The sequence below is a fragment of the Vipera berus genome, assembly GCF_964194415.1.
Source record: "Vipera berus genome assembly, chromosome: 1".
NCBI lineage: Eukaryota > Metazoa > Chordata > Lepidosauria > Squamata > Viperidae > Vipera > Vipera berus.
Window position 1 is genome coordinate 176,501,628 of NC_138202.1, and position 16,536 is coordinate 176,518,163.

Genomic DNA, 16,536 nt, shown 5'->3' on the forward strand with positions numbered 1-16,536 from the left:
TAAATTTATCTTCTTCATATCTAATGGCTCATGGTCTGGTGACTATTCTGGCAAGTTTACATTTATGGCAGGGTCCAAACTAGCAGCATTGACTACATCTTAACTTCTATGGACTTAGTACATTATATAGAAAATTTTGAAGTCCTGCCTTACCTAAAAAGTGATCATCTACCTCTTTGTATATACATGAAGCCCTTTATTAGGCAGATACTCTCCAAGGACCATTTTATCCCTGCAATCTCTACAGCAGGCCTAACTAGATGTCGGGTCAAATGGACCCAACAACTTGATCAGAAGGTAAGGAGAGCCCCAACAGAGGATAATTTTCAAAAAATCCGTGCAGCCTTTATATCAACTCAAGACTTATTAGAACTATATAAAAGTTTAGTTTATGAGCTACAGCCATTATTAGCACATGACCGAAATTTCTCAGTGAAGAGGTCCTGTACCGCCTCAAAACCATGGTTTGATAAGGATTGCGTAGAAGCCAAGGAAGCCCTTAATTTGGCATACAAGGAGTATAAAAGCAGGACTGGATATGGCAATAAAGCAATTCTTAAACAGTTACTTACACTCAAAAAACAATTCAAGCAACTGATTGCATTCAAGAAGAGACAAGACACAAGGTCTTACTGGGAACAGCTCATCGTGGCAGCAAAGCAAAAGAACTCCTCCTTCTTTTGGTGTCTAATACCTTGCCACTCTGAAAGAATCTATACCCCATTAGACTGTCATATGTCTCCTTTAACCTGGGAACTTCATTTTCAGAAAATGTATGAAGACCCCTCCAGCGAGAGTACAAGGTCTATAATGAAGGATTTACCTGAGTGGCCTCCAGTTTCAGAGTCTGAAATTAAATCCCTCATTCGCCAACTCAGGATCGGGAAGGCTCCAGGAGAGGACTTCATTTCAGCTGAATTACTAAAGAATAATATGGAGTGGTCGATACCCATCCTGGCAGCGCTATTCACCTATATTGACTCCATCGGCCATGTCCCAGAGGATTGGAGTTTGGTAATTGTGGTCCCAAGTTATAAAAAGGGAAAGAGACGACCCTGCCAATTACAGAACAATAAGTCTGCTAAATATAATCAGCAAACTCTATGCCAAACACCTTCAACATAAATTAAAGGAGTGGCTTGATATTGAGAACCTGATTGCCAAAGAACAAACCAGGTTTAGAGAGGGGAGAGGCAACAAAGATCAGTGCTTAGTTCATGATTTGATTGAAAAATATGCATCAGATAGACCTGTATCATTATATGCTGCCTTTATAGATCTTAAGGCAGCTTTTGACACGGTTACAAGGACTAAGCTATGGGAGAAGCTGGAAGCTGCCTCAATTGATCACAGACTCCTCCATCTATTACATGCCTTACATACCAAAACATCCCTCAAGGTGAGTTGTAATATGCAAGGGTCTCTCTTGAGATCAGTTGAAACTCAAAAGGGGGTTAAACAGGGGTGCATTTTGGCTCCTTGCTCTTCAATTTTTACATAAATGATATGGTAAAATGGTTAAATAATACAAATTACCACCCACCAAAAATATGTGACCAAAGCATTGCTCTGCTGCTCTATGCAGTTGACGCTGTGATTTTCTCCAGGACTCCAGTAGGCCTTAAAAGAGCCTTGCGAGCCCTTCTCCAGTATTGCAAATATAATAAACTGGACATAAATTATGAGAAAATAAAGTTTATGGCTTTTACAAAAGGCCAAAATGGTACTTATGGTATTTAAATAGCCAGAAAACAGAGCAGGTAACCACTTTAAGTACTTAGGGGTGGTCATCCATTCCACTGGCTCACAAAAAGCCCATGGAGAATATGCAGCTGCCTCTGGCCAATGATCAGCGAATGCCATTCTTAAATTTTTATGCACAAAGGGGGGGATGCTATGTTCCAGCTGCAATTAAGCGCCTTCTGGCCAAGTCGCTAGCACAGCTTCTCTACGGGACCTTGCTTGGACGCTCAGCTTCATATTTTACACCACTGGAAAGAGTTCAATCCAAATTTATCAGAACAATACTCCAAATGCCGTGCTGTGTCCCAAATGTACTTCTGCGCCTGGAGACAGGATTGATAAAAGTCAAAGCAAGAATCTGTATAGCTTCCTTAAACATCTGGCTAAGGTTTAATTGCTTTCCACAAGGCCTTGCTCCATTAATTCTTCAAGATAAATTCTCCTCTTCATGGATCAAGGCAGTCGAGTCCAACCTTGCCAAACTAGGCTTCTCGTCAACCTCAATTCTCAAATTGGACTACGACTAAGTAAAACAAACCTTGTGTCAAAGGGTACAGGACATTGAGAGGCAAGTGGACTTAGGTATACCTCCACTGTTTCTGGCTCCAGACTCTATTAGATATGTGGTTACACCTGCCAGGTATCTTAGTCAGTTGGAGTCAGTAAACCACTGGAAAGCATTCTCGCTTGCACGGTGCCATGCATTTCCATAGGTCGTCCTGTACGGCAAGTATAAAAAGACACCATTGGCTGAAAGACTCTGCTCCTGTGGCTCAGGAGAGGTGGAGACCATTGGATACATACCGTACTACTTCAATGTTCCTTCTATAGAGCTATTTGGAAAAACCATATCCTCCCCATAATTGATAAGTATCTTGGTTGTTCGGAAAGTATTTATCTCCAGTGGCTGCTTAAGGATGAGCAGGCAGTGATCACGGAGAGGTGGCTAGATTCTGTGCAGCAGCACTGGCGATTCACCAGAAACATAAACAAACATTTTAGTTCTTTTATAATTAATTTTATTATATGTTTTTATCCAGCATTAGACTATACTCAATGTATTTTTATTATTAGGTCAGTATGGTTGTTTTTCTGAAGCTAGTTAGTTTTTGTTATACTATCTGTAAAATTAGGCAAAGCTTGGTCACCCACCCACATCATTAGTTGTAATATATTGCTATGTCTTCTTGTGTTGGTTCTGTTTAGTTTTGCTTTATTTGAATGTTTAATTTATGTGTTTGCCTTTGGTATAATAATAAATCAAGGTTGACTCAGCCTTCCATCCTTCCGAGGTAGGTAAAATGAGGACCCAGATTGTTGGGGGCAATTAAGCTGACTTTGTAATAATGCCGCTTGGGGGGGGGGGGCGAAAGCCCTTATAAGCAGGCATATACATAGAATGAAGGCTACTGCTAAGCACATTGGTTTGTGCTTAGATTGTAAGCCGCCCTGAGTCTTCGGAGAAGGGCGGGATATAAATGGGATTAAAAAAATTGATTGATTGATATCAATGGCTGAATAAATACATTTCTTTATGATTGGCAAATAAGGGATTCATATTGCTTCCCTTAATTCCAAAAGATATACCTCTAGAAATAATTATTTTTGCTTTTGTATGATATCCTGAAACATCTGCTTGCATCCATACAGCTGTCTCCCCAGGCTGTCAGCTCAGAATTTTTGTGGAAAGCTGACAGAATGGTTCCATAATCCACTGAGGTGTATATAAATCAGTGACATATGTTACAGCATGTGGTATAGAGCGGGCAACCAATAGCAAACTGTGGGCATGCGGAGAATGATGGCTCTTATGCAGACTTTCTGGAAGCAGGCATTAGCAAGATGGTTTGGGACACATGAAAGTAAATAAACTCAAGCTCAACTTAAACAAGATTTTTACAATTTGATGCAGAAATTATCTAACTACTACTGTTTGTCTTTAACTAGGCATAATGGTGCAATATTTTTTTGAATTAGGGTACCTTAAACTGGCTAACTTACAGAATGCATCCAAAATTCAGGACCCACGACTCTTGTAGAATTGAAATTTGGCAAATTTTATAAAACTTTTTATGACATAAACATTATCATAAAACATTTAATGGTATAATACAAAATGTCATAAAACATTTACTCTGCGCTCAACTCTTAAAGTTTAAGTGTGCTATTTTCAAGGCAGCTACATCTCTGAATATTACCATAAATTTTTAAGAACATTTCCAGCAAAGGCAGTAGATTAGAAGCTTTGCCATTGTTGAAGGCACTGAGGAAACTGGTAAAGAAATACCTCTGAAATGATGACTCAATGGTCATGGTTGTCTAGTGTTGTTATTTTAACAATGGAAGAATGTAACAGTGCAGGACAGGTTTTACTGAAAAGCCATAATTAAAGAAAGGGTTTAAAGTTACACTCTAATCTGCGAATCTAGTCACTACAACTGCCACTCAAACAATGGTGAAATAAACCATAGTTTCAAATGACTGATGGATCTAACTGCTGACTACATTGATAAGGCAACTTTGGACAGAATATTTACTACTGTACAGGAAAAAAGTGCTGGTAAGCTTGATTGGATATACTAGCACGATGTAATGTTCGGGATTCAATTTCAAAAAGATGCCTTGGAGAACACAGGAAATGCAAATATAATTTCTAGATACAAATCACTTGTTTTTTTCCAAGAATTATACACGGCTTGCAAGGGGCTATTGGGCGATTCTAGGAAAAAGATGCAACTTTTTAATTAAAGAGTTGCAGTGAAGTTCTAGGTTGCATTCTTGCACACTCCAAAATGCCTTTTTCTAATTACTGCTGAAGCACTGAACAGCCATAGTAGAAACTACCTTTGTTTGGCTCTGAAATTTACACTATATTAATCTCCACACCACACAATTACTGCATAGCTAAAATATTGCTCTTATGAGGAAGAATGGAAAACAAATACAGTACATAAATATTTTGATAGAAGCTGCAGCAGTAGCAGATGGACAGGTTTTCCTTTTTTCATGCAGCAATAAGATGTACAGTGGGTTACATAGGGTGTGGGAAATGATTATTTCTTAATCAGGTTTAAACCTGTTCATTTGATTCCTCAAGTACCCCACACCCTTTTCTCAGACTCAGTAGATATTTAATATGGGAAAAGGTTGCAGCCACAGGCATTCAAAGAAGTGCTGTAGCATGGGATCAGAAATTTGGTTTTGTTTTCAGTGTAGTAGGAATCAGGTTAAGCCAACCTGGTGCCACCAGAAATGTTGGATTATGATCTTTATCAGCCAGGGATCAGTATGATTGATTACTGGGAGTTATAGAACAAAAACAGTGAAGGTTGAAAGGGATCCTAAGATAATATAAAACTAGTATATATTCAAGTTTGTATTTCTTATGAGTGTTTGTGTGTGTGTGTGTGTGAAAACACGCTATTAGAAAAAATATTTACACAATGTGCTTAATCATGTTAAGATAAACCGTAGCTTGTATAATTTTCTGGATTCACATAGCATACTATACATTTGATCACAAATCTGGATTCATAAAACCCTAGATATCTGCTACCTGATTTGCGTTTCAGTGGAGCAATGCCATCACAATACATTGCTTGATGACAATCTAGCTAGTACATATGTTAATCTATATTAGTGCTTTCTTCAAAGATAGGAAGCGCTGAGCTAGTTGGCAAGCTGCACCCAAGTAAGCAGAATTAATATAGGCCTACCATTTGTTTATTCCTAAACAAGATGATTACCAGGAACCCTGACTGTACTCAGTTGTTTGCTAATTAAATCAACAATTTAGTATATTTCTATAGTTGCTGGCTTTGATAACATTTGGAACCTGTCAGAGGAAGGAAGGTTAAGAGTATCTGATATTCCATGTCTCTTTTTGGAACAAACTAAGGATCAGCGGTGGATGGGCTGGTGGACTGTGGGACAGGAAAGCAGGGTATTCAGAGATGTATCTGCATTGAAAATAGCACGATTTCTGCAGGGTGGACTGGCACATGCTGAAGACATAGTGAGTAGGCCTCTAGTTGGCTTTATGTGGCCAAAAGCAGAAACCCCTCGTTCATATGTTTAACTTCAAAGCTGCGATATTGTGCCCAGGATAGAAATGTAAGCAAGCATTCAGCATTTCCTAGACGAAAGGTAAGACTACGAGTGCGCTGAATCAATGGCATTACCAGATCCCTCCCTCCCTCCCTCCCTCAATCGAGTAGTAGGCACACAGGCGTAGACAGCGCCCTGTCATACGACTCACGCACCTTCCTCTTACGTAGCCCAGATAGGGCCCTGTCCCTTTAAGCCTCACCCCCCCACACACACACACCCCTAGACCACGCCCCTCGGCCAATCAGGACGCTGTAGCGGCAGGAACGGAGTCGATGCGCCTCCAATGGGAGAGGCCGGCGAGGCTACTATTGTTGATGAGGCGGCCGGAGAAGCCTCACGAGTGTCTCCCCGTGTGTGAGGATTCAGTGCTGGTGTGGGGGAGGGACGGGGAGGAAGGTGGGGGTTTGGTTGGCTTCCTCGCCTCGCTCTTACTACCGAGTCAGCCTCGGGCGGGCGCCCGGAAAAAAGACCCAGCATGTCTTCCCAGCCGCGCGTGAGGCGCAGCGGCTCCCCGACCTCAGCCACCACCTCGGGGGGAGGGGGAGCCGCGGCCGTGGCGGCGACTACGGCGGCGACGGTGGTGGCGACGGCAGGCGGGGCAGCCGGCACGAACAGCCGCCTACAGCCCATGCGGGCCACGGTGCCTTTCCAGCTTAAGCAACACGGCAGCCCCACGAGGAGCGGCGGCGGCGGCGGCGGCGGCATTCCACGAGGGGCGGCGGCGGCGGCGGCAGCAAACGCCCCACTCCAACCGCCGCCGCCGCCTCCCTTGCCTTCCGCGCGTGCCGCCAGCCCCACGCGACCGACGCTCGCTAGCGGGAACAACGCTGGCGCGCGGGCGGGCAACACCAATCTCAGCAGCAGCAGCAGCAGCAGCAGCCCGGCCGTGGGCACGCAAACGCTTCTTGGGGCCGCGGGCGGCTCAGCCACGGGGACGCCCTCCTTGTCCTCTGCCTCGGGCTCCGCGCGCGGCAGCCCCACGGGCGGGGGAGGGGCGCGCGGCAGCCCCCCTCGCCTGCCGGCGCCGCCCCTACCCGCTTCGACGCCTTCGCCTTGCTCGTCCCCGGTTTCGCCGCCGGTGCCTGAGGGCAGCGCCTGTGCCGCCGCCGCCGCCGGATCATCGGGAGGCAAAATCCGGCATCGCCAGCAACGACGGCATTCGCCGGAGCAAAACAGGGCCTCTCCGGAGAGCAAGAGTCCTAGTTCTCCTGTTTGTAAAGGTGAGAGAGGAAACGGTGGTTGGGAATCGTGCGCTTGATAAGTGGGCGAAAGGATTTGGGGCTGAGCCTCCAAGGAATGGCCAAGAGGGCTTCTCTTTTGTGATCCCGGAGTAGTAAAGTCCCAAGTTCTGCAGCCTCGCGAGCTGACCACGAGGCGCTAAACTTCGGGCAGTTCTCGTTCTCGTAGGGAAATTCAAATCGGATAGACTCCAGGGGTCGGCAACCTCGGCTCTTTTATGACTCGTGGACTTCAACTCCCAGAATTCCTGAGCCAGCTATGCTGGCTCAGGAATTCTGGGAGTTGAAGTCCACGAGTCATAAAAGAGCCGAGGTTGCCGACCCCTGGGATAGAGACATCTTTTCTTCTTTTCTTTTCTTTTTTTTTGGTTTTTGGCCGAAATTCTTTCACTGCTCAGCTACCTTTTTCTTCCTAATTCTAATGGTCACTGGGAGGGTGGGTGTGATGGTCTGCCACAACCGGCAGAAATAATAAGGCTGTGAAACAACAAACGTTACGTCTACAAAGAGAGTTTAAGAGATTACAAGTACGTGTCTCGACTTGTCTGCTTTTAAGGCAGATATTCGTATCTATTTTTTTTTAAAAAAATTTATGCCCTGCTTTTCTTTTTTACATAAACGCACAAGGCTTGCAATAAAACAAAGTGCAAAAGTTTCTTACCATGATTATTAAACAATAAATCTTAGCTTAGAGATAACAGTCTTGTAGAATTTGTCTTTATGAAATGGCTAAGAATGACGTTGGTGTGTCTTTAAGCCTTATTTTGCCTGATCTCTGAAAACACAAAAGACGACTATGCAGCAGGAGAAAGAATCAATAGCTACTTTGGGGCTCTGTTAGATTTCATCCTCAGTCCAGGAGGAAGGTTGGCTTGTAGGAAACAGGAATAAGATGAGGTAAATGAAAATGAATGTAAATAACTAGCTTCGGGGAAAAATAATAATTTAACTGTCATCTACAAAAATTGTTCTTTTATTTATTTTTACAGGCAATAATAATGTCTTGCTAACATGCATCTCCCACATTTAGTTAGATATGCACCACAGAAGCTAGCTGTTTACCTCATAGATTCATGAATGTGTAGAAGAGGTGATAGTTTATTTATAAAATGAGATTAAGTGATTTGTTTGAAATTGGTATAATGCTAGTAATAGTAATGTAGACGACCTCATTTTTGGTGACTGACAAGAGTGCCCAGTTTCTGCAAACCAGGGAAAAGTTTGCTTTTACTCTACAGCTCCTCCCCCTTCCCCAAATACCATAAATAACCATATTTTTGTGCCTATATTAAACATGCTTTAAAATGGCATGATAGGTATTAAAGAGGCCTATGCTGCTATCATTGCTTATCAGTGGATCATTTCCACTGAATTTCAAACACGCTGGGCAGTCTTCTGATTTATGAGAAAAAAAGCCTGAAAAGCATGCCTGTCATTGGTTAATTCAATGCAATCTTAACTTTATTCAGAAATAAACTGTTGAATTCAACAGTACAGAATTATATCTTAAAAGTTTTGGCCCTACTCTGCAAATGACTAAATTGACTTGTTATTGTCAGTTGCTATGGTCTTTGGAAACAGTGACTGCTTTTCAACCCCTCTTCATTCTTGAGGAGAAAGTGATATCTGAATTTTCCAAGTGAAACAATGTGGCTATTAGAATGCCTTTGCTGGGCAGGAAACAAGAGAAGATTCAGGTTTGAAGAGGCCAAAGTATAGTGTTTATGGTTGAGAGCACTTGGTGTAAGCAGCCTGGGAGTGAATTCTTAAACTGTGTTGCTAGACAGCTTTCCCACATATTATAGATAATCTAAATATAACTTCTTATAAACTCCTATAATGCTGCCAAGAAAACTGTATATGCATAACAGTAATGTTTATATAAGTTTGGGTCTCCATTGTTGGGATCCCCATCAGGAGATAGTGGTTACTGGAAAAGAGGATTTAATTTTTACAAATCTAGAGGGCAGCGATGATGTGCCCAGAACATAAGGTCAAGAAAGTTTGATCACTGATGGTGTTAGTATTGAAAGAAAAGTTTCTTGCTTTACAGGGATAAAATAAAGTTGGAACTAGAATGTAATGGCATTACCCATCCACCTCCACCCCCACCCCCCCAAATCTACAACAAAAATTGATTTGATAGAGGTTAATAGTTTTGCAAAGTTCAGATAACATATATAAGACTCCACACATTATTGGATGAGCAATGTCAGAATCAAAATACTGTAAGCTATATAATAGTAAACAGAAATGCATCTAGTCAGTCAGGATTCCAATATATTTGATACCAGTATCAAATATACAGATTGAAATAAGGAAAGGTGGAGATGTTTAAACAATATCTACTTGAAAGAACTCACATTCAGAATATAAGATAAGTGCAAAGAACAGATTTGATAAATTTATGAGAAAAAAAGCCTGAATAGCTACTGAATGGAATGAGACATTGTTAATATCAAAGCCAAAACATGTCTCAAAATGTCAAACAGGAGGAGATGCAAGTAGGTTTCAGGCCAGGCTAATTAAGATAGTCAGATAGGATGGAAGATGAAAGCCTTGGGCAACAAGTAGGATGTAGGATGGCTAAATACAGGTAAAGGTAAAGGTTCCCCCGCACATGCGTGCTAGTCGTTTCCGACTCTAGGGGCCGGTGCTCATCTCCGTTTCAAAGCCGAAGAGCCAGCGCTTGTCCGAGGACGTCTCTGTGGTCATGTGGCTGGCATGACTAGACGTCAAAGGCGCACGGAACGCTGTTACCTTCCCACCATAGTGGTCCCTATTTTTCTACTTGCATTTTTACGTGCTTTCGAACTGCTAGGTTGGCAGAAGCTGGGACGCGTAACAGGCGCTCACTCTGCTACGCGGCACTCGGGATTCGACCCGCCAAACTGCCGACCTTCTGATCGACAAGCTCAGCGTCCTAACCCACTGAGCCACCACGTCCCTAAAATACAGACATTCAACCAAATGGCAAAGAAAGATACTTCACTTAAGAACATCAATAGGTTCAGGAAAATAACAATAAAAACGAGAGAAGTATTTTAGGAAAATAAATCTCTAGAAGAATTATAGGTGAAATAGGACTGTTCAAGAATTAGTAAACATATAATAGAGACAAATGAAGTTAAAGGAAAATGAAAAGTGCAACCTCAAGATTGCAAAATCATTGGGGCACAGAAACATCAGATGGGAAAATAAGTCGGGTAATAGAGCAAGAGAAGAGGTGCACCTTTGCTTTCTTGACAGTGGCCTTTATTTGTAGGTGATCTCAGCACATGGCATGCATTAAAGTTAATGAGTGTGCCAGAGTAACTATTTATTATTTGAGAAACTTATACAAATGAACATGATAGGACACAGGTCTGCAACCCGCGGCTCCGGAGCCGCATGCGGCTCTTTCAGCCGTCTCCTGCGGCTCCCAGTCTTCTGCTATGTGCAGTCCAAAAAAAAAGTGGGTCTAAAAAAGTTCAACCAATCAATTCAAATATGCAGGGTAGGTGCATATCTCGCCTTGGCTCCACTCTTCAGTCAAACCCTGTTCTGCGCATGTGCGCATGTATGTGCATGTGCACACATTTTTTGCGGCTCCCAGTTTATCCTTTTGTGAGGGAACCGGTTCCGAGTGGCTCTTTCACTGTTTCAGGTTGCTGACCCCTGTGATAGGACTATAAGAACATAGTTTGGAGAACAATTCAAACTTGGAAAGAGTGTGAGAGAAGAATACATCTTTTTTTTAACTTTCAGTGATTATATTATGGCAAAATGGCAAGATTGGAAGAGATGACAGCAAAAAATAAAAATTGGAAACTGAAATACTAAAAAATTGAAATATGCAAAAAATGCCACATTTCTATTCCAAAATAAAGAAGATTTACAGGACCTTATTATGCAAGTAAAATGGAAAACAAAAAATCTTTAACATTTTAGTGGATTTATAGTTGATGACAAATGTGGCAAAGTGTTTTGTTTTTTCTGGAATTCTGCAATATATAACAGACACTGGAAGATTAATCTTAGAGGAAGGCAGTGACAAGCTTAGGATCATAAAGGATAAAGAAAGGTATGATAAAAATCAGAATCAGTAAAGCAATAGTTTTTCCTGTGAAAGGTGGAAAATGAGAAAGAATGAGAGAGAAAAAGATAGTATGGACCCATAATTCAGAGTTGTCTAAGAGTGCTATGAACTACAAAAACAATTGTTTTGAACAGTATTTGAGGCAATTATCAAAAAGCTGAAACTCACACTCCTTGGGGCTGTCATGTGTGAATTGATGGCTAGATAAGCATTTATGTGTGGCAAGACTGAGGATAATAAGAAAAAGAAAAGTGGATAAATGCAATTAAAAAAAATCCTTGAATATTCCTAGAAATATTCCTGAAAATATCCTATTTTATTTCTAAGATTCCATGTGTGTGTGTGTGTAAACTATAAAATAGTATGATGCAAAATATCAGTCAAGTATAATCTTTATTTTGAAGAATATTTCTGGGGTATAACTTAAAAGAGGAGCCTTAGAAAATAAAATAATGGTTGTAGCCAAAGAAAGAAAGTTGAAACCCCAGCAATATAAACATATTGGAGTAATAAAATTGAATACACTTGAATGGTTTAAAGAGGCTGAGTCTTTTGTCTTTTGTTGAGTTTAGATTGTACTGGACTGTAATCACTACAGCAAGCAATCTAATGTTAAAATTCTGAATGTGCTTACAGACTCAAGAAGATTGAGAACTCATTTTCATTGTCTTGAAAAATGAATACTTGAGAGTTATGGCTGGGTATGAAGTTTTTGTAAGCATACTTGCTTTCTTGCTAATTTCAATCTGTATATTTGATACTGTTTGTCCTTTCTTAAGATGAGTTAAGAAATTTTTTTTAAAGAGCTATCTTAAATGTTCAGGAGTGTAAGTAATAAATTCTTTTTAAAAATACGTTTTGTCTGTTGATAAAATTCACTGCCACATTCAGGCTAAAGTTTGAAAATGAAAGCTATAATTCCATGGGAGCAGGATTTCCATTTTGTACTCTAGATGTGTACAAACATGTAAAGAAAACTAAACAATATATTGAAAGAGGTAAGAACTAGCACCAGAAGCAGTAATTTAAAACTATAATAAGGTACATAATAATTTGAAGAAACAAAGCAATTAGAGATCAGCTGGAACTTATTTGTAAACCTCCAGACTCTTTGAAGATAATGCAGAATATAAATATAACAGGAAGTTAGTTTTGACTTTTTGGTTTTTGTGCTGCCTTTTGCTCTTTTAAGACTGTGTAATACCATCCCTTGTTTCTTTAAGCTTGAATTTTGTCCAAAGTTATATTGGAAAATAAAGAAACAAGACTGAAAGTTCAAGGAGTGGTAAAGTTTGTGTATAAATATATATATAGCTTAAAATGCTTACAATATTCACATAGACATTGTGGCTTGCAGACTGAAGTTCTTAAATATCCTTATTATATTCATATTCTTTGTCATTCAACTCTGAAATCTTAAGTTTTAAAAATACTACCGTAATATATATTATTCACTGTTCCTTCAAAATAATTATTCCACAGTTAGTCATTGCATATTGAGTCAGTTTTGGAAAGTGATTGTTTTAAGTGTCAATTTTTTGTTTTAACACAGCATGCTACAAAATTGAATGGGAGAAAGGTGCTTACTATAATTCTGGGTTCACATGGTGTGGTAGGATGGAGGGTTTGTTGTCACTGTGTGTTGGGGGGAGAGAGCACGGGGGAGGCTCAGCTAATCTCAATGTACACATGTACTTTGACAATAAAGGTTTATTATTATTATTATTATTATTATTATTATTATTATTATTATTATTATTATTATTATTATCTCTGTGGCATCAAAGCTGTCTTCTTTAGCAATCAAGGTGACCATTCGCAGAATATCTTCTTCAGGAGAATAGATGGATCATAATGCATCTGCAAGAGTAGTGGAGTTCTGTTTCTTGTTGGGCTTTTGGAAATCAGCCAAGATTTAAGCATAAACCAATCTATGCATAATAGAATTTGAAATCTTGCTGATATGCAAGATTTTTCTGTGGGAACAAATAGTCTGAAAAGAACACATCTGCATCAGATTCAAAGCTCATCTACTGTTTTCTCCCATTGTCTCTAATACAGAGTTTCAGTACAACTTTACTTTCTTACGTGGTGGTTCATTGCATAGGAAGTTGGCTCAAAGATAGATCCCAGCGTGTGCTTGTTAACAAGGACACTGTCTCTAAACAGAGACCAGTCTCGATGACTGGTATGGCAATGATGATATGACAGAAAGATAGCTAGGTAAGATTTTTTTACCGAAGACACAAAAGTGTGTAATAGAACTGACATTATTGGGAGTATTCGTAACATGGAAAATGATATATTGCTGGAAAATTTGTCAAAAATGTGGAGTCTGCAGTTCAGTGTTTCTAAATGTCTTGCACTTGGGGACATGGAAGCTTCTTATGAAATACTTTGTGAATGAAATTGCTCTCATTTTTGAATTGGGTGCTGTTTGAAAATTCATGACCCGATTATTGTCCCAATAAACCTAATGATTCAGAACTAGCAATTGCTTCTGAGAGAGAGAAGGCCTCCTATATTTTTGAAATGATTTGTGTGGAGTTTGTGTAGCAATTAGAGGTTCCCATATTCTGGAACTATTTTACAGTCAGTAAGGTGACTTAGGGTTTAATGGTTTCTTGAATTCTATTGATTTCTCATTGTTGAGAAATGGAGGTATCCTCCTTGTCTTTTCAAACTTGTCCTCCAGGATATAGGTATTCTTTGACTTAGGTCCACAATTGGCACCCGAATTTCCATGGCTAAGCAAGGTGGTTGTCAAGTGAGTCATGCCCAATTTTAAGACCTTTTTGCCACGATTGTTAAGCAAATCACCCACAGTTGCTAAATGAATCACACATTTGTGCAGCAAAGCCAGCTTCCAGCCTAAACTTTGCTTGTAGGAAGCCAGCTGGGAAAGTCACAAGTGGCTAAATCACATGACCTTGGGATGCTGCAACCATCATAAATACATGCCAGTTGTCAAGTACCCAACATTTGATCATGTGACTGTGGGGATGCTGCAACGGTTGCAAGTGTGAGGACTGACTATGAGTCACTTTTGTGCCAGTGCCATTATAACCTTGAACAGTCACTAAATGCATTGTTGTAAGTTGAGGACTACCTGTACTAGGAGGAAAGAGAAACAGAACATTTAAGTGCTGAAATATATTTAACATAGTATACTACTGACTACCAGACTCTCTTGATGGCATACAATGGAATTTGTCATCCTTTTTGTCTCCGGAAATCCAAGCTTGCTGTAGGTATGAAGATTTGGTAGATTTTAGTAATGACCCTTGTCTACAAATAATAATGATACGGATTTTATCATTTGAAAAAAGGCATGCCACTGTAGAGCCTGGAAAATAAATGGAGAAAGGATAAACCAATAAGCTGAAGTAATTCTCAGAAGCTTTTGTTGAATATGGAATAAGATAATTAGGACTCATTCAGATGTCTAGGTAGCATGTTTAGCAGTCATTTTTTTAAAAGTACAATTTATTTGTTTGTGGGCCTGTGTGCAAAGATTTATATTTTGGTGCCTTTCAAGAAATCGTGTGGTTGATAAAATTGACAGATAAAGAATGCATAAGAATACACAAGAGTACAACAGAATGTAAGACTGGATCTTCAGGGCTTCTACTGTGACATTATGTAAATTGTAGGGCATCTTATTGAACTTTTCCTGATTTGCCAATGCTGTATAAATGCATAAATAGTACTTTTCAGCTAACTTTCTTATCCCTGTTTTACCAATCTTTCAGTCTGAGTTAACTACCCATTCAGTAGGGCTGTGAGAGAAGCAGCAGCTGTTCACATCAATTTTGGCACTAGATTATATTCAAACTGTTCATTAGCTATTATGCCTACTGTGTGTCAGAACTTATGTGCTGGCATATTATGCAATCTGACATGGGTTTGGCTACTTGCAGTTCTCTCTGGATTGTTGCATACAGTATGGTGACATGATGGAGCACCAGTTTCAGCTAACGGTTAAGGCATTAGGCTAGAAACCAGGAAACAGAGTTCTAGTCTTGCTTGAGAGCTGGCTGAATGACTTTGGGCCAGTCTTTCTCAGGTTCTGGTAAAGAAGCTGGTTGGTTAATTCCTGTTGCAACCAATGGATCAACACACAGCAGATCCTTCCAACTTGTGGGAAAAACATTAGGAAAAATAGAAAATATAATGACATGATGAATGGAGGAAGGGCTAGCATTTTACCTGATTAGATTTACTGGTAGTTAGTTTATTGTGCAGTAATTTTATCCATTAAAAGGCAAAGGAATCCCTGCAGATTTGACTTTGCTAGTCATTGCCAACTATAGAGGGTGGTGCTCGTCTCCGTTTCAAGGCCATTGAGCCAGCGCTGTCTAAAGACATTTCCATGGTCATATGGCCAGCATGATGTCACGGAGCACAGTTACCTTCCCACTAAAGTGGTGCCTATTTACTCACATTTGCATGCTTTTTTGAGCTGCTAGGTTGGCAGAAACTGGGATGAGGATGGGAGCTCATCCCGTTGCGTAGCGCTTGGGTCTCGGATCTGGGCTGCAGGCTTTCTAGCTGTCAAGCCTAATGTTTTAACCACTGCGCCTCTCCAGTTTATCCATTGCCCTGTTATTTTTGAATTGTAGTCCTGAAGCATGTAGTCCTGATGCTCTGCAAAGAAACCCAATTCTGTTTCTGTGATATAAGAGTAGAAGCATTGATGCTACTATGAGGAGAGACATATGCCATTCAGTTCTTGCTTCTGCCCTGAGTTGTTACTTTTCTTGATATGCTATTTTATAAATTATAGTTAGAACAGAGTAATGTTTTATCTTAATGCTTATTATAAACATTAATGAAGCAGATGATTAATAAAACATGCCATATATGGACTGTTTTAGAACTATTCTGAAATGGTCTCTGTGCTATAGTTTGATAGCAAAGCCACAGGCGGCTCCATTTATAATAATGGATTTCTCTACAAGGGCAACTTTGTTATGGAGGTGACCAAGACACTTCTATTTTACCGGCTTTTATTAGCACAAACAAATCAATTATTTCTGGATTGTTATTTTTTAAAAGTGCAAAAATCATGTGCATTTTATTGTAAAAAGTAATCTTTGATAAACTTTTTTATGGATTTCAGAGAAACATTGGACTAGAAGCATAATTATTCCTTTCTGTTCATTTTTTAAAAAAATGCAACTCAGTTTCATTTCCATAACAGGATTTTCAGGATTACCGGTCCTCCCTATTCTAAATACAGTCAATTTTGCAGATCTTTATTTATTTATTCAGATTTATATAGCCACTTGCTCATCTCATCTATATGACTTACAAACAAAACAAATATAAAAACAAGGTAAAACAATATAAAATCATACAGAAACA

At 40.0% G+C, this 16,536-nt stretch overlaps 1 protein-coding gene across 1 annotated transcript in view; it reads left to right on the top strand.

The window, feature by feature from the left end:
- The first annotated feature begins 6,166 nt into the window (after window positions 1–6,166).
- Window positions 6,167–16,536, top strand: part of FAM117B (family with sequence similarity 117 member B) — a 33,316-nt gene continuing 22,946 nt past the window's right edge. Inside the window, exon 1 of the mRNA XM_081328214.1 lies at window positions 6,167–7,073. Within this exon, the coding sequence (XP_081184340.1) occupies window positions 6,329–7,073 (745 nt within the window). The 5' untranslated portion in view covers window positions 6,167–6,328. The remainder of the gene's footprint in view (window positions 7,074–16,536) is intronic.